The following is an 18,566-nucleotide window of genomic DNA, read 5'->3' on the forward strand; positions in this document are numbered from 1 at the left end:
AAGAATCAGCTTTTTATGGTGATTCTAAATATGTATTTGTTTATTTGTAATTAGTGCAGTTATTAGAACACAAAAAAATACGTATAATTATAGAAAACACACGGAAAATGACTTGATAAGGGGCAATTTCGGTAAGAATATGCCGTCAACTTTTGCTTGCATTGCAAGAGTACCCATGAGCTGGTATATGAAGCCACTATAGTCAGAAATGTTTCCCCTGAACGGAATGCTGGGAATTTCTGTATTTTCCCCCCTGAACGGATACGTTTTCTGTGTTCTCATTTCTGTGTTATCATTTTTTGTTCCAGGAGTGATTGTATTTATCTAGTTGTCACTTGGAAAAAAAATTAATTATTTACAGTTATGAAGTATAAAGGTGTCAAATATGTTGGCTTTTGGTATTCAAAATTAAATAAAAAATATTGAATTAAAATTTTTATTTCATTTTCTAAATCTTTGTTTTAATGTTTACTTTGAACAAACTACTTCGATAATGCGTTACTTTTTATAAACACTGAGTCTAAATGCATTAAATATTTTGGTGTTTGATAATTAAGTTCAAAACTGTCGATATTGTTAAAAATTATCCGTCCAACACTTCCGCAATGCTCAACAGAACTGAATACTGGGAGTTTATATCTTAGTTTTTGTAAGTAGGCTATTTTTTGTGTATTTTTTGTAATTAATTCCTTTTCTCATTTTTATACACTTTTACTTTAATTGATATACTTTTTCCTTTGCCCTTAGAAAAATGATTGTCTCTAACCTTCAATAAATAAAGAAAAATTTTTTCAACTAAAGGTAAGGAGCAACATTAAAACTTAAAACAGAAATCATTACGTATATGAGGGGTGTTGCCCCCTCCTAAACACCTCGGTCTTCACGCTCCAGTTTTTCGAGACTTAAAAAAAAGTTACTTATTGTTCTAATTAAATGACCCTTGTGTTTCAGGAGTCGTTTTTAAAGAATCGGGACAAAATTTAAACTTTACCGTAAATAGCATGGTGTTGAGAAGGGGACAACCCCCCTCATATACGTAATATTTTCTGTTCGTTTTAAGTTTTAATTTTTCTCCTTACTTTCAGTTGAAAAACCTTGTTTTTTTTTACTTTCTGATAGTTTTTTTTAAATAGCGCCAGGATACCTGGCTCCACGCCCACGGAAAAATCCCCCTCCCCATATAAATATCCTCTGGAGAATTCAACCCTGGTGAAAATTTATCCTGGACAATTACACTTAACGTCTCCACGCGTAAAATTGAATTGGTAAAGAGAAAGCAAGAGATATAAAGAAATTTTGTATCTGAATTCTGGCAAATTCAACCAGTGTAAATTTTCCCCTGAAAATTTCACCCCCTGGTAACTGCCCTCTCCATGGAAAATTCTCCTAGCAGAAAATTCGTCCTCCCCTCCCCACTCTAAAAAATGTATGCATACTTCCCAATAACAAATGAAACAATGGACAAATTTATAACTTAAAAATCTTTCCCTAGGAACTGTAGGCAGGGGCGTCCCAAGACTCATTTCAATGGGGGGCGATCTTCGTAAATTTTACCAAATCGCTACCTGATTTATGCCCAATTTTCTGCAGAGATCAAGAATTTTGCTAAATTTAACGAATGCCAAAACCGTTGGAGCGGCGCCCCCCCCCCCCACCAGGACGCCCCTGGCTGTATGGGGTCAATTTACCTCTAAAGATATAGTTCTTGGGCGTTTCAACTATGCTGAACAAAACAGCTATCTAAAAACTTCAATCGGACAATTTTGGGAAAGAAGTGGCGTGGGAGGGGTCTAGTTGTCCTCCAATTTTTTTGGTCACTGACAAAGGGCACTAGAAATTTTTATTTCCGATAGCATGAGGCCTCTCCCGACGTTCTAGACCCACTGGGTCGAAACGATCACCCCTGGAAAGAAAAAAAATAAATAAACACGCATCCGTGATTTTTCTTCTGGCAAAAACTACAAAATTCCACATTTTTGCAAATATGAGCTTGAAACCTCTCTAATAGGGTTCTTTGATACGCTAAATCTGATGTTGTGATTTTCATTAAATTTCTATGACTTCGAGAGAGTCGTTCCCTCTTTTCTTGAAAATCTTCTCAGGCTGGTAGCTTTTTATAGGTAAGACTAAACTTAATGGAACTCATATATTTGGAATCAGCATAATAAGCCAATTCCTTTGGTATAACTATTGGTATTAAAATTCCGTTTTTTAGAGTGTTGGTTACTATTGAGCCGGGTCGCTCGTTACTTACAATTCAGTACCATGAACTGTTTGATTACCCATCAAAATCCAAACAGAGATCACTGAAATATTGATAGTTTTTTCTGTGTTACCAAAAGTATTGTATTCATAAAACTTTAGAGTTCCATGAAATTCGACTAAGCAAATAGAAAAAGTTTTTCAACTAAAGTAAAGAGCAAGTTTAACACTTGAAACAAATATAAATTACTCTGTATGTAAGGGGGACTGCCCCCTTCTCAACACCTTGCTCATTAAACAAAAGTTTTTTAGTGCTTTGAAAAATCTTTTTTTTTGCAATTGCACATTTTCTTAAAAAATTTGGAAAAAAGCTAAACTTCACAGTAAAGAGTAAGGAGCTAAGGAGGAGACATCCCCTTCATGCAAAGAATAATCTGTTCAAATAGGTCTCAAATCTGTGCCTTACTTCCATTTGAAAAGCTCTTTTTTTTATTTAATTTCTGATTGTTTTCCAAATCATACTCAGGCCTAACCAAGATATAATTTGAGGTACTAGTCCCTTAAATCCCTGGTTAACCGCTTTTAGAATGTGTAAATCAATAATTGTACGTTGATAAGTACCGTCCTATCCTCCTGAGGCCTGACCATAGAAATACTGTTCTGATTATGTTCATTTCTTTGTAGTTGACTAAAAAAAAATCATTTTGACCATTGATCAACTAAAAAAAAAAGTTGACCCCCCATCTCTCCCTCTAGAGGAGGTCTGTAGGTATGGACATTGGGTCTCTGTAGAGCTAAAACTATAGTAAAAAACTGTTTCGTCTATTAAAAAGGATTTATCAAAACGTCGAAAACAAAACATTACTCTTCATAAAATTTCTTGTAGCAGTTGTTGTCTCGTGTCAAGCAGAGAATGATTTTAAACTGCGAACACATCCATCTTGAACTTTTGCAGCATCCAGGCCTTCTGCATCGGGCTGCGTTCGCCAAGTCACAAAATTCTCGTAGAGTCAGTGCAGCTCTGGTATATGGTGGAGGGATTGGCGTCTTTTTCACACTCAAAACAGGGTGCTGAGTTTCACCCAAGAGTTCTTCGTCGCTAATTTCTTGACCTCGTGACTCCGAGCTTCCAGAACTGAGTAAACACTCGGCCACGTTGAAACAAAGGTTAATGAGCTGTTTGAGGTCACCAGAAACTTCTGGGCGAAGGTCCTTCAGCTCATGAAAGGCATTGGCTAGTGCAATATCCACAAACTGATGAAACAGACGCACAGTCCTTTTTTTAGTACGCGTCTCCAACCGGTAATAGCTAACCATACGGTCCACAAGGTCGGCCCTACCCATGTAGGTGTTGTAGTCGGAGACTATTCGTGGACATTTGACCTGCAGATAAGACCTCTGCCGCTTGTCATACCGTTTGACCTCTGTCTCCTCTTCTAAGCCTTTGCAGTTTGAAGACAGGAGAAGCACTTTGTTATCTCACCACTGGGTCACTGCTACTTTTTGTCTGAGCACACAGACATGATAGAGGTTCCTCTGCCCTTTCTTTTCTTTTCTGTTTCGGTAAAAAGCGTTGGGTCATTGGCACCCAAACGGTTCTTCATGATAGTTCCGGCCGCATTTATTTTTTTTTTCAGCTAGCATGTCGAGGAGCTTAACAGACGAGAAGAATCGGTCAAAACAGAGGTATGTATATTCTGGTAGAGTCTCAGACAAGCGCAGTACGATCCCAGCTGACAAGCCATGTGCTCTCAGCTCTTCTCCCAAGATGGTGGCTCCCAGGTAGATTTGGAAGTCAAGTATCAGCCCCAAGGAGCTGACGAAGACAAATTTTTTTATTCAAACCGGATTGGGCTTGTTGGGGACATATTGCTTAAAAGTCGACATACCCTGGAAAGGTATCATCTGTTCGTCAATTGAACAGTTCCTGTCACGCGGCAACTGGAGACAGATATTCCTGAAGTTGTCGAGGAGCGCCTGCACCTTCCAAAGTTTATTTTGTGCTTTTTTCTTCGTCTGAAATTTCTGAATCAGCAACGAACTTCAGATTCGAACGGATTATGAAAAATCTGTCTTGACTCATCTTTTGCGATATGACTTCCACCCTGAACTTCCCAGACCAGTACATGCGGGTCCGAGGAAACTTGAGGTTCTTCATCAGGATGACAATACCAGCAAAAAATTTTCACCTCGTCTGGAGTTACATTCAAGCTTTTTTGGTGGGCCGACTGATAGTTGTAGTTCATGCAAAAAGCTGTATGTTTGAAGAAGCTCTCTGAGTAATATTGCAAAAAGAATTGTTCTGGCCTCCAGTCGTCGTGGTCCTGGAAGTAAGCTGGGCCCACGTCCGAGTCACGATGATGATCGAACCATCGAGGCTTCCTCCAGGACAAGATTACTGCTATTTTGTCAGCCTCCAAGCGTTTGGTACGGGTTGTTAAGGGTACGTCATCATCAGATTCTTCACTTTCAACATCTGAAAGAACAGGATAGCTGCTTGATGACAGAATGGCTGCAACAGCTGGTTCCCCATCAGAGTCGAAGACGACAAAGAGTGGTTTTCAATCCATTCCTCATCATCATCTAAATCAGAGAGGCCCAGGTCATTCTCATCGAGCATTCCGAGGGCGTCATCAAGGGAAACTGCAAAGAAGGAACAGGTTCAGTAAGCTTAAAACTAATAGTTTGCTGTCAATTTAGTAAATAAAACAATCACTGGCCTCTGCTATCCCCACTAGAATCGAGATTTGAACTACAAAAAATCAACCCTAGCTTTTTACTCGATTGGAACCGCATGTCCACAGACGTGGACATGTAGGTTTTCCAAGTTCCAAAAGATGGTACTTATCAAACTAACTGCTTTTAAAACTATCTAAGCACTGTCAACAATCAACAGAGTACACCTGATTTTTTTCACAGCTCGTTCTCACCACTTTCTTTTTTTTCTTATCTTTGTATATTTTCATCTCCTTTTTTTTTTAGCCTTTTCCAGTTTGTTAAAACACCAGTAAAAGTCGCAGATAATTTCTGAAAAAAGTCACAGATGGCATTTCAGGTCCAAAAAGCACGTTGAAACAACGAACCCTTAGCTAGATGGCAAGGCCCCTGCACAAAAAAATATTTTAGGGGATGTCCACAGACGTGGACACCAGGTTTAAACATAGCCTCACGAGGCTATGTTTAAATTTGCAATTTCAATTTTGGATAAAATTTTAATATACTTAAAAATTGGCAATGAATAGTAATTTTCGTGAAAAGTCCTTGTTGATATTTCTACTAAAGTATTTTGGTTGGATGTAAAGGAGTATTACTGTTTGTATGGATGGACATTCTGTGAGACTTTTGATCTTCTACATAACTGAAGACATCACAACGTCTACAATAGGATTTATTACCGATAATTACATTACATACATTTTTTTTAAATACATTGAAGTACTTCATATAAATAGAAAAAGATAAATTTTACCATTTAAAATTGTTGAAAACTAAGTTCCTAGCAGTATTTGCCACCCCAAATAAATTTCCTGGCGGAATGATGATGACCTGCCTTCCCTTTTTCGCCTCTGTGCTGGTAGATATGGGAATGTAACATATTAGCTGTACAGAGAAACATTTTAATTAGTCCCTTCTCCCCCCCCTACCTCTTTCAACATTTATCTGAAGCCTCGTGAAGAGTAAGCAGTTTGTCCATCAAAATGTGCTTTTGTAGGAATCTACCCTACCCCCACCTAAGCAATTACTCACCCCCTCATTATAACTGATACGCAATTACAGATCACCAAACATAGCCTAATTTCATTACAAATAATGCGAACCAAATTGGTTGAATTACCGCTACCGTGTGGCATTACTTCTTTTAAAACTGGGATGCCTAAAATATAGTTATTAATATTTTTAAATCAATTAGCTTCTCAGGACTTTAATTGATTGTAAATTCATCCTCTTTGAGGTAAAGTCGTAGTTTGGTGCCCTAAACCCCCTAAACTGTCACCCAACGACCCCCGCTATTTGGTGTCTGCCCCCCCCCCCTTAGAAAGTTTTCTGCCGACGTCCTTGCTAGAGGAAGGTTTTTCAGGACTTCCTTCAAAATTTGAAATTAAAAACTCGAAATTTGTTGACCGTTAGACATTTTGGGTAGTTGGACTATCCCCACAATGGTTCGTACAACTCCCGAAATGCGATCTTATTCCCTTTTTACTTTGTGTGTTTTTATTTAAAATTACAACCCTTTTCATTCGAAATATTTCAACACGTGTCGTAAAGATCATGCTCTTTCTGAAATTGTTTACTTTTGTTTTCATTTAAAAACCAATCAATTGTTTAAGAAAGAAAACAGCATAAGCCTACTAACTTTTCCACGAATTAGGCCACCTCAGCCTAAAAACCTGATAACTAAATAGGGGATGTAAAATTAGCAAAGATAAGTAGTATGTGTTAGTAAATACCCAAACCACTAGGGTATTGACCGGGTAGAAGTGCGCTAATTTAGATCCGTGGCACATGTATAGTATAACAAGATTTCAGTAACAAATTTTTAGTTCGTCCTCTGTTTTCAAACTAAACACAAGTAGTACTCAAACAATGTTTTCTGTAAGATGGTGTTTACTTTTCTTAGGAACAGTTGGCTTTTCTTTTGCTGCCAGATTTGGTAAGTTATAATTGCACCCTTTTCTATACCGTGAATAGTTTTCAAGCATTGACATTCATAAAGAAATGTTTCAAACTTGTTTAACCTACCTGAATTTAAGGGTGCCTTCGTGTTGGTGAGCAGGCCTATGCCATAAAATTATCTCAAATAGTTTTCGAGCCAAAGGTATTGAAACCGTGACAGAGCTCTAATGCAATGTATTTTCACTAGGCCTATCTTGAAATCTTGCTAACAAATGGTCTGAAAAGGTGTTTGCAAGTTTCTATACCCACCCTTTACCTATTCTAGAAGACCTGTAACACATCTAGGGTAATCTTCCACCAAGATTCTCATTCTGAATTAAGCACTAGAATAGCATAAGGTTAGTATCGTTTACAGGGCCGTATACAAGATTTTTATTCAGGGGGGACAAAAGAAAATTCGGGGGAAGGGTATAACAAAAAGATGAGTAATTATCAAGGTCTCTGTTGGTAAAAATCGTTTATATTTTTTAGTTACTTTTGTACGAGTCAAACAAAAATTTTGGGGGGGGGGATGCGGTGTTCAATTCGGGTAGTTCCCCCTTGAATACAGCCTTGAGCATATGATTCCCCTTTCTCGGCTGTTTCCAAATATAATGGTAACTACCGTGACAATCACGTCCCAGCATCCCCCAAACCCTATTGGGGTAAGATATAGCCTTAGGCTATACGCAAAACTTCGTCGTTTTTATTTGGTACTGGTGCATTTTGTGGGCATTGCTATATACTGTATCAGGGGAACCAGTCACGAAAACCTGTCAAACGGGCTATTTGCAAGAGACCACTATAGATAAGTGATTGCAAAGCCGTGGTTTCTCAATGATTTGCAATATTTAAACAATTTCTTTTTGGAATTTAGGGGGGAGGGAAAGGTAAGTAGGTTAGGTTAGGTTATTTATTTAATCTGCTATGCTTTACCCACCACCCCCACCCCAACCCTAAAGTGCAAATATATAGCCCAAATTTGTTTCTAAACTATTATATATTCATCCTAGGCTATTTATTTCATTTCATTAGCTAAAGTGTGTCTCGGGAAGGTATTTTGAAGTACTTACCTCCACTCCTTCTCCCTCTAGAGGGTCCTAACCTTTGATGACCTTTAAAAATCCATGTGTAATAAAAGTGAAACCTTGCAAAACAGATCTTCTGCTTAAATGAAGTACAGCAAAATTGGTTTCAGCTTCACAACTATGCTCAATCCCAGTTTATAAGGTTTTAAAGATATTCAAATACAATTCTTAAAGTTTGAAACAAATTTTTGTAAAATTCTACTTTAGTTACTTTTGGCTATCTTGGAAAGGGGTTGGGTTAGGAAAATGAAACTTTCAGGGATGGATGTACATGCTAAGGTTTGTCCCGGGAAGGTACTTTGAAGTACCTACCTCCACTCATCCCCCCTCTATATAATGGTAAATTACTGCACATTACTAGTTGTTTTTAACTCATATTTCATCCTATATTACTATCATAAATATAAATCACTGCTTACCTTACACAACTTCTGCTTTTAACCTTGTTCATTAAAATATATTCCAAAATCCTATTTATATCCTAAGCCATTTAATTTTCAACCCATGCCAACTTTCTTTATGGTATATGAAACCAGGTTTGTTGTGATGTCTCACTTGTCTTATCAAAAACCCTTACACTTAAGGGTAGCAGGCACATGCCAAACAACTCTGTTGATAAGACCATTTAAACTGTATTAATTAGGGAAAGGATCTGACAAGAGAGACCAGTAAAAATAACCCAATCCTTTTTAGAGGACAAATTATGTCATGGGAAGATGTTTTTGAAATTCCCCTTCCACCCAAAATTAAAATTTTCTCAAATTATACTCAAGCAACTTTTAAAATATGTCTAAAGTAATAAAAGATACAGTACTACAAACATCAGACTTAACTTCTGGACATGTTATATCATAGGAAGAGGCTTTTAAAATCCCCCTTCCCCCAAACTCAAAATTTTCCAAAATTATACTGTAGAAGATTTAAAAATATTTCTAAGGAACTAATAGACAGAGCGTTAAAAACATCAGAATCAAATTCTGAGGACACGTTATATCAAGTGAAGTTGATTTTAAAATCCCCCTTACCCCAAACATGAAATGGTATAAATTTATGAGGTAGTATCTTTTAAAATATTTAATAAGCGCGACTAGCGCGAGAGCTAAACACATGAGAATCAACTTTCGAGGACAACTTCTATTAAGGGAAGATGTTTTTTAAATCCCCCTTCCCCCCAAACTCGAAATTTTAAAAAATTATACTTTAGTAGCTTTTTAAATATTTTTAAAGCACTAATAGATAGAGTGCTAAAAACATCAGAATCAACTTAAGAGGACAAATATTGTTACGGGAAGATGTTTTTGAAATCCCCCTTCCCCCCAAACTCAAAATTTTCCAAAATTCTACTTTAGAAGCTTTTTAAATATTTCCAAAGCACTAATAGATAGAGCGGTACAAATATCGGAATCGACTTAAGAGGACAAATTATGTTATGGGAAGATGTTTTTGAAATCCTCCTTCCCCCAAACTCAAAATTTTCCAAAATTTTACTTTCGAAGTTTTTTTAAATATTTCTAAAGCTCTCAGACATAGAGCGCTACAAACATCAGAATCGACTATAGAGGACAAATTATGTTATGGTAAGATGTTTTTGAGAACCCCTTCGCCCCAAACTCAAAATTTTCCAAAATTCTAGTTTAGAAGCTTTTAAAATATTTCTAAAGCGCTAAGACATAGAGTGCTAAAAACATCAGAATCGACTTCAGAGGACGCGTTATATCACGGGAAGAGGTTTTTAAAATCGCCCGCCCCCCAAGTCAAAATACCCCCGTGGAAAATAAGGCTTTTCAAATTTTAAATTATCAACCAGATTTTAGCGTATGACGGGGGAATGGGATGAAAGGTAAGGGGGATTTCAAAATCCTCTTCCCATAACATAATTTGTCCTCTGAAGTCGATTCTGATATTTGTAGCGCTCTATCTATTAGTGCTTTAGAAATATTTAAAAAGCTTATACAGTAGAATTTTGGAAAATTTTGAGTTGGGGGGAAGGGGGATTTCAAAAACATCTTCCCATAACATAATTTGTCCTCTACATCTTCCCATGACATAAATTGTCCTCTAAAGTTGATTCTGATGTTTGTAACGCTCTATGTCTTAGCGCTTTAGAAATATTTAAACAAGTTTCTTAAGTAACAATTTTGGAAAATTTTGAGTTTGGGGGGAAGGGGGATTTCAAAAACATCTTCCCGTGACATAAATTTTCCTCTAAAGTCGATTCTTATGTTTGTAGCGCTCTGTGTCTTAGTGCTTTACAAATATTTAAAAAGCTTCTAAAGTAGAATTTTGGAAAATTTTGAGTTTGGGGGGAAGGGGGATTTTAAAAACATCTTCCCATAACATAATTTGTCCTCTGAAGTTGATTCTGGTTTTTGTAGCACTCTATCTATTAGTGCTTTAGAAATATTTTAAAAGCTTCTAAAGTAGAATTTTGGAAATTTTTGAGTTTGGGGGGAAGAGGGATTTTAAAAACCTCTTCCCGTGATATAACGTCTCCTCTGAGGTTGATTCTGATGTTTTTAGCACTCTATCTTTTAGTACTTTAGAAATATTTAAAAAGCTTCTATAGTAGAATTTTGGAAAATTTTGAGTTTGGGGGAAGGGGGATCTCAAAAACATCGGCCCATGACACAAAGTGTTCTATTAAGTCGATTCTGTTGTTTTCATCGTACTATTTCATATTAATATATTAATATTTTAAAAGGCCTCTGAAGTAGAATGTTGGACATTTTATAGTGTGGAGAGACCTGAGATTCCAAAAACATCTTCCTAACAAATAAAGAGTCCTCTGAAGTCGATTCTAAGATTTGTAGCACCCTCTATTAGTGCTTTTGAAATATTTAAAAAGTTTCAAAAGTAGAATTTTGGAAATTTTTGAGTTTCGGGGGACGGGGGATTTTAAAAACCTCTTCCCGTGATATAACCTGTCCTCTGAAGTAGATTCTGATGTTTTTAGCACTCTATCTATTAATGCTTTAGAAACATTTAAAAAGCTTCTTAAGTAGAATTTTGAAAAATTTTGAGTTTGGGGGGAAGGGAGATTTTAAAAACCTCTTTCCGTGATATAACATGTCCTCTGAAGTCGATTCTGATGTTTTTAGCACTCTATCTATTAGTGCTTTAGAAATATTTAAAAAGCTTTTAAAATAAAATTTTGGAAAATTTTGAGTTAGGGGGAAGGGGGATTTTAAAACCCTCTTCCCGTGATATAACGTGTCCTCTGAAGTCGATTCTGAACGTTTTAGCTCTCTTTCTATTAGTGCTTTAGAAATATTTAAAATTGATTATAAATTCAATTTTTGTAATTTTTTGTGTGGGGGGGGTCGGGGGATTTTAAAAACATCTTCCCGTGATATAACGTGTCATCTGAAGTCGATTCTGATGTTTTTAGCACTCTATCTATTTATGCTTTATAAATATTTAAAAATCTTCTAAAGTAGAATTTTATAAAATTGAGTTTGGGGGGAAGGGGGATTCCAAAAACATCTTCCCGTAACATAATTTGTCCTCTGAAGTCGATTCTGATATTTGTAGCGCTCTATCTATTAGTGCTTTTGAAATATTTAAAAAGTTTCTACAGTAGAATTTTGGAAAATTTTGAGTTTGTCGGGAAGGGGGATTTCAAAAACATCTTCCCATGACACAAATTGTCCTCTAAAGTCGATTCTGCTGTTTGTAGCGTTCAATGTCTTAGTTCTTTAGAAATATTTAAAAAAGCTTCTGAAGTAGAATTTTGGAAAATTTTGAGTTTGGGGGGAAGGGGGATTTCAAAAACATATTCCCATAACATAATATGTCCTCTGAAGTCAATTCTGGTTTTTGTAGCACTATCTATTAGTGCTTTAGAAATATTTAAAAAGCTTCTAAAGTAGAATTTTGGACAATTTTGAGTTTGGGGGAAGGGGGATTTCAATAACCTCTTCCCATGATATAACGTGTCCTCTGAAGTCAATTCTGATTTTTTTAGCACTCTATCTATTAGTGCTTTAGAAATATTTTAAAAGCTACTAAAGTAGAATTTTGGAAAATTTTGAGTTTGGGGGGAAGGGGGATTTTAAAAAACTCTTCCCGTGACATAATTTTTCCTCTAAAAACGATTAGGTTATTTTTACTGGTCTTGTCAAATCCTTTCCCTAATTAATACAGTTTAAATGGTCTTATCAACACAGAGGTGTTTGGCATGTGCCTGCTACCCTCAAGGGTAAGGGTTTCTGATAAGGCAAGTGTGACATCACAACAAGCCTGGTTTCATATACCATAAAGAAAGTCAGCATTGGTGGAAAATTAAATGGCTTAGGATTTAAATAGGATTTTGGAATATATTTTAGTGAACAAGGTTAAAAGCAGAAGTTGTGTATGGTAAGCAGTGATTTATATTTATGATAGTAATATAGGATAAAATAGGAGTTAAAAACAACTAGTAATGTGCAGTAATTTACCATTATATAGAGGGGGGGATGAGTGGAGGTAGGTACTTCAAAGTACCTTCCCTGGACAAACCTTGGCATGTACATCCATCCCTTCCTAACCCAACCCCTTTCCAAGATAGCCAAAAGTAACTAAAGTAGAATTTTACCCAAATTTTTGATATGACTTAAAATTCTCCTCAAATAACAGGAATCGCCTTTTCAGAACTAAAGCCAGAGAAAAATAAACTGATGACTGAAAAATTAAGGCAAAATGTTGTTTTGTCAAAATTTCAATAGGTATAGACAGCGTCAGATAGGAAATTACAGGGTAATGGCTATCTGATCTTTGCTTTTCTCGAGTTGCATTCTCGCGTGTTTCCCAGATTTTAGAACAGTAGACCTACCCACTTTTCCTTATCCCCATCCCCAAATGTACAAATATGTAACCCAAATTATGTTTCCCATGTATTTTGCCATGCGTCACTGTTTTGTCCAATTAGATTTAACAGCAAAGAAGCAGCGTCAACGAAATGAAGAAACGGAAAAAATTATGAAAAATATGTAATTTGGGCTATATATTTTCACATTAGGGAAAACGCTTTCAGGAATGATATAATAAGTATTTTAGATTCCTTCTTGCTGGGGAGGGTCAATGATATTGTTATGGGGCGGGCCCATTAATTTATGGGTACTTGTGCATTATAACTAAACCAGCGCTATAGACTACAAGGAAACCAGACACGAAACCCGTCAAACGGCTATTTGCAAGAGATAAATGGATTGGAAAGCGTGGTTTCTCATTGAGCTTACAATATTTAAACGATTGTTTTTGGGGTTTAGGGGGGAAAAGTGCCTAGGGTAGGTTAGGTTACGTATTAATATATGCTATGCTTTAGCACCTCCCCCTCTAATGTGTAAATGTATAGCCCAAATTTGTTTCTAAACTATTATATTTCCATCCTATTTCATTTCATTAGCATTAACCAAACTTGACTTCTCTCGTGTGTAGCGCTGGTTAAGTTATAATGCACAGTTACCAATTTATGAAAGATTTATTTGATTTGAAGAATAAATTCAAGAAAATTATAGGATTTTTGGGGGCCCCAGTCTCGAGCCCCCTCCCCGAATACGTCCGTGATTTGGTCTTACTACGGCGCTGGAGTGTCATTGCCATGATAGTGGCCATCATATTTGTGATCATAGCATTGAACAGGGAATCAAAGCGCACTATTTTGTAGTGTTGGGCGATAATTTGATTAAACAATATATTGATATGTCGATATTTTTACTTTCAATATTCGCTAATCGATTTCGATATTTCAAATCAGCTCAGATTAACTCTTTGGTTTTGCCATGTTCAGTAGCAAAAATTGTAATTTCAAAAAGAGTGTTTCGCACAATTTTTTTCGAACTATAATGAAATACAAAAAAAACTGCTATTACATCAATCAATATCACAAAAACCCAGATTTGGTTTTGCCTTTCAGCGATTAAAAAAAAACATTTTTTTTTTAAAGTGAAAGCAAGGAGCAACATTAAAGGTTAAGGAATAGAAACTTCCGTATATGACGGGGCAGCCCCTCCTCAATACTTCGCTATTCACGCCAAAATTTTTTGTAGTTCAAAAAAAGTTTTTGCTCTAAATAAACGGCCCTTGTCTTCCAGGAATTGTTCTTAAATGATTGGGGCAAAAGTCGAAAAATAAAAATTTCAAGAAATCAATAAGCAATTTTAAATTTTTAAATATTAATACGTTGCCATATCAGTATAGCTATTGCCAAAGGGCGTTGTCGCTGTCATCAATCATCTACCCAGCAGAAATACGATTGTATTCTATTCTGTTTAAAAATACCAATTTAAGTATTAGCATACTTCACCTTTTAAAAATACAAGTATTTGTTTGACATACAATATTTACCCTCTAGACATAAGTCTTTGAAACCAAATTGTTAAATTCATTGTTATTCTATTTCTATTTCAGCTGATCAAGTCAGAAAATGCAACTTGGACAACAGAGCATCTCTCAATGCATGCTTTACAAGGCAAATGGAAGATTTGAGACCTTTTATGACAACAGGCAAGTCCTTGGCAAATCTTTAACCAAAGATAGTATGACTATGATTTTAGGAAAACTAGTTAAACCCCTCAATAAGAAAGGTGATAAGAGGGAGTGTGGTGATTACAAGCATTATCATGGTTTCTGTAGGAAGCAAATTACTTAGCGTGTTGGTACTTTTCAGGCTTAGAGATGTTGTAGATAAAGTTTTAAGAGAAGATAGTTTTGTGGTTTAGAAAGGGGATATGATGTGTAGACCAAATTTTCACTCTTAGAACAATAATTGAGAAGTACTTAATTCATCAAACCCCCTTTGTCCTAAGTTTTTAGGGGGGGGGGGTTACAAATTTTTTTTTTTGGGGGGGGGGGGGTACAAGAAAGAACTTTGAAAAATTCGTTAAAAATTTGTTTATATTCGTTTTGGTTTTATTTTTACGAATCGGACAAACATTTAGGGGGAGGGGGTTTGAACCCCTCCCCATCGGATACGGTCTTTTGGATCTGAAGAGGTGATATTGGGAAATGAGGAGATTGATCAAGTGGGCAGCTTCACCGACCTAGGTAGTATTATTAGTAAAGACGGTGGGTGCAGTGAAGAAGTTAAAAAAAGAATAGCCATGGCCCAGGTTTTTATTGCACAGTTGAAATTTTTTTTAAAGAATAGCAAGATAAGTCTTCAAACCAAGATAAGCCTGTGCACCGATATTTTGGGAGCACTTTCGATTTTATGAGCTCTTTTCTCGATGCATTTTTTTTTCTTTTTTTTGTCAGTGCTTTTGTCATTTTTTGTCAGTGCATTTAATTGTTCTAATTTATTCATCTTGTATTTATTGATGTTGTACAAAATAGCATAATTTAGTTGCGGCCTAGGCCAAAATTATGAAAGTTGTTCACTATCAAATGAATCTTGAGCCCCGCGTACAAAACACGCATCAGTGATCACCCATCTCAGGAAGATTTCAAAATTTTACATTTTTGTATGTAGGAGTTAATTTAATTTTCATCTAGGTGAACCTTTTAGAGGTGTTTTTGCCCTTTTCTAGAATCAGGCAAATTTTTAGGGCTCGCAACCTCATGTGGGTAACTTTAAACGTAATGAGTTTTTAATTTCGGAGACCACACTGCCTTTTGATGACGATAAATAAAAGTTCACATAGGGATAAATTCCTTTTATTAGACAGAAATTTTCACAAACAATGATAAAATTTCACAAATACTAGTTTTCTAAATTCTGGGAAGGATCTAACTTGATTGAGGCACCAAAGTGAGGTCTATCAGATCCCATGTACTTTTGGAAGCTCATATGTGGAACGCACTAACCAGAATTTGGAAATGAGATTATTACAGCATACAGCATCGGCTCTAAAGCAAGATTCTAAGTCTGAAGATTTCACTTCAACCCTTTCGGAACATATTTTTGATGTTCCAGAATATTTTATTTTGTTTGATAATGTCACTTTGATTTCTAGGGACCGGGTTTAAAGCCAAAATTTTCGTGAAACTCTTGAAATTGAAAAAAAAATATTATTCAAGAAATATAGCTTTAAATCAGGGCACAGCTGAATTTGGTTTGAACTCTATCTACTATAATTTATTAAAATATGATAAAGTTCAATTCGCCCAATGAAGCTAAACTCTGCCCAAGTGTTAGTTCATTCAAAGCTAATGAACCGGATCCAAGACGTCAGAGACTAGCTTCCGCTTATCATAGGCAGCGCGCTAGCGCTGCCTAAGTAAAGAACGATGTGGGCACAATGTTTTTTTTTTTGGTTTTTTCTCCATACCCGGGCACTTCGTATCGAAGGAGTTGTCGTAGAAACTTCAAAAAGGGCTCATTCGATTGAAAATTGGAGTAGCTAGTGCTCTTTTTAATAGTCAAAGTGATTGGACGGCAACTGGCCCCCCTCCCCCCCCCCCCACAACCATCATTCCCCCAAACACATCCAAACAAAATTTTGAGATAGCAATTTTGTTCAGCGTAGTTGATTTCCAGTTAGAAAATTTGGTTTTGAGGATGGCACTCCTCCAACCCTCGGGGCAAGGGTTTTAAGTTATGACCTGGGGGCATGAGGTTTTTATAGAAGGCGTTGTCGTAGAAACTTCAAAACAGCCTCATTTCATTGCAAACTCGAAAGGCTAGAAACTTTTTTTATAGTCGAAAGTGATTGGAGGGCAACTAGCCCTTCCCCCCCCAGTAAAGAACGATGTGGCCACAATGTGTTTTTTTTTCTTCAACAGGCACTTCGTATCGAAGGAGTTGTCGTAGAAACTTCGAAAAGGGCTCATTTGACTGGAAATTGGGGTATTTAGTGCCCTTTTTAATAGTCAAAATTTATTGGAGGGCAACTAGCCCCCCCCCCCGCCCATCATTCCCTGAAACACATCCAATCAAAATTTTGAGATAGCCATTTTGTTCAGCGTAGTTGATTTCCAGATAGAAAATATGTTTTTGAGGAGGACACTCCCCCACAACCCTCGGGGCAAGGGTTTTAAGTTATGCCCTGAGGGCTTATAAGAACAATGTTGGCACAATGTATCATATATTGTTTTTTTACGCTAGAGCAGGGCACTTCATTTAGAAGGGGTCACCGTAGAGACTTCAAAAGGGGCTTATTCGATTGGAAATCGAGAGTTCTAGGGCCCTTTTTAATAGTCAAAAGTGATTGGAGGGCAACTAACCCCCCCACGCCCATCATTCCCCCAAACACATTCAATCAAAATTTCGAGATAGCCATTTTGTTCAGCGTAGTTGATTTCCAGATAGAAAATATGTTTTTGAGAAGGACACTCCCCCAGCTACCTCTGGGCAAGGGTTTTCAGTTATGCCCCGGGGGCATATAAGGTTTTTATAGATGGCGTTGTCGTAGAAACTTCAAAACAGGCTCATTCGATTGGACATTCAAAGGGCTAGTACCCTTTTTAATAGTCAAGTGATTAGAGGGCAGCTATCCCCCCCCGCCACGCCCATCATTCCCCCAAACACATCCAACCAAAATTTTGAGATAGCCAATTTGTTCAGCGTAGTTTATTTCCTGATAGAAGATATGTTTTTGAGGAGGACACTCCCCACAACCCTCAGGGCAAGGGTTTTAAGTTATGCCCTGGGGCACAATGTATTATATTTTTTCTTCTCCATACCCGGGCACTTCGTATCGAAGGAGTTGTCGTAAAAACTTCGAAAAGGGCTCATTCGATTGGAAATTGGAGTGGCTAGTTCCTTTTTAATAGTCGAAAGTGATTGGAGGGCAACTAGCCCCCCCCCCCCCCTTATATAAACCTTATATTCCCTTGGGGCATTTAAGGTTTGTATAGAAGGAGTTGTCGTAGAAACTTCAAAACGGGCTCATTCGATTGGAAATTAAAAGCGCTAATGCCCTTTTTAATAGTCTAAAGTGATTGGAGGGAAAATAGCTCCCCCCCCCCACGCCCATCATTCCCCCAAACACATCCAATCAAAATTTTGAGATAGCCATTTTGTTCTGCATAGCTGATTTCCAGATAGACAATATGTTTTTGAGGAGGACACTCCCCCACAACCGTCGGGGCAAGGGTTGTTAGCTATGCCCTGGGGGCATATAAGGTTTTTATAGAAGGCGTTGTCGTAGAAACTTCAAAAAAGGCTCATTCGATTGGAAATTCAAAGGGCTAGTGTCCTTTTTAATAGTCGAAAGCGGTTGGAGGGCAACTAACCCCCCTCTCACGCCCATCTTTCCCCTAAACACATCCAATCAAGATTTTGAGATAGCCACAATATTCAACGTAGTTTTAAGCTCTGTAAATTAGGTCTTCGAGGATGACAACGCCCTCAAAGTCCTCAGGACAAGAGCTGTAAGTTATGCCCTGGGGGCATATAAAGTTTTTATGCCCTTACAGCCATAAAGTTTTTATGGCTGCAAGTTATGCCCTGGGGGCATATAAAGTTTTTATAGAACACGTTGTCTTAGAAACTTCAAAAAGGGGTCATTTTATTAGAAATTGAAATGGCTAGTGCCCTTTTTAATAGTCGAAAGCAATTGGAAGGCAACTAACACCCCTTTCACATCCACCATTTCCCAAAACATCCAAGATAATTTCTTAAACCACATTGGCCTGACATCACATAAAGAAAGAAAAACGAGCAAAAATGGGGTTTTTATAGGCCAAATGACGATACTGAAAAAA

At 37.0% G+C, this 18,566-nt stretch overlaps 1 protein-coding gene across 1 annotated transcript in view; it reads left to right on the top strand.

Moving 5' to 3' along the window:
• The first annotated feature begins 6,694 nt into the window (after positions 1-6,694).
• LOC148948637 (protein takeout-like) overlaps positions 6,695-18,566 on the top strand; it is a 30,625-nt gene continuing 18,753 nt past the window's right edge. Inside the window, exons 1-2 of the mRNA XM_089094545.1 lie at positions 6,695-6,853; positions 14,331-14,426. Of these exons, the coding sequence (XP_088950671.1) occupies positions 6,787-6,853; positions 14,331-14,426 (163 nt within the window). The 5' untranslated portion in view covers positions 6,695-6,786. The remainder of the gene's footprint in view (positions 6,854-14,330; positions 14,427-18,566) is intronic.

The sequence above is a fragment of the Artemia sp. Qi Xiang Cuo genome, chromosome 9, assembly GCF_049724085.1.
Source record: "Artemia sp. Qi Xiang Cuo chromosome 9, ASM4972408v1, whole genome shotgun sequence".
NCBI classification, from domain to species: Eukaryota; Metazoa; Arthropoda; class Branchiopoda; order Anostraca; family Artemiidae; genus Artemia; species Artemia sp. Qi Xiang Cuo.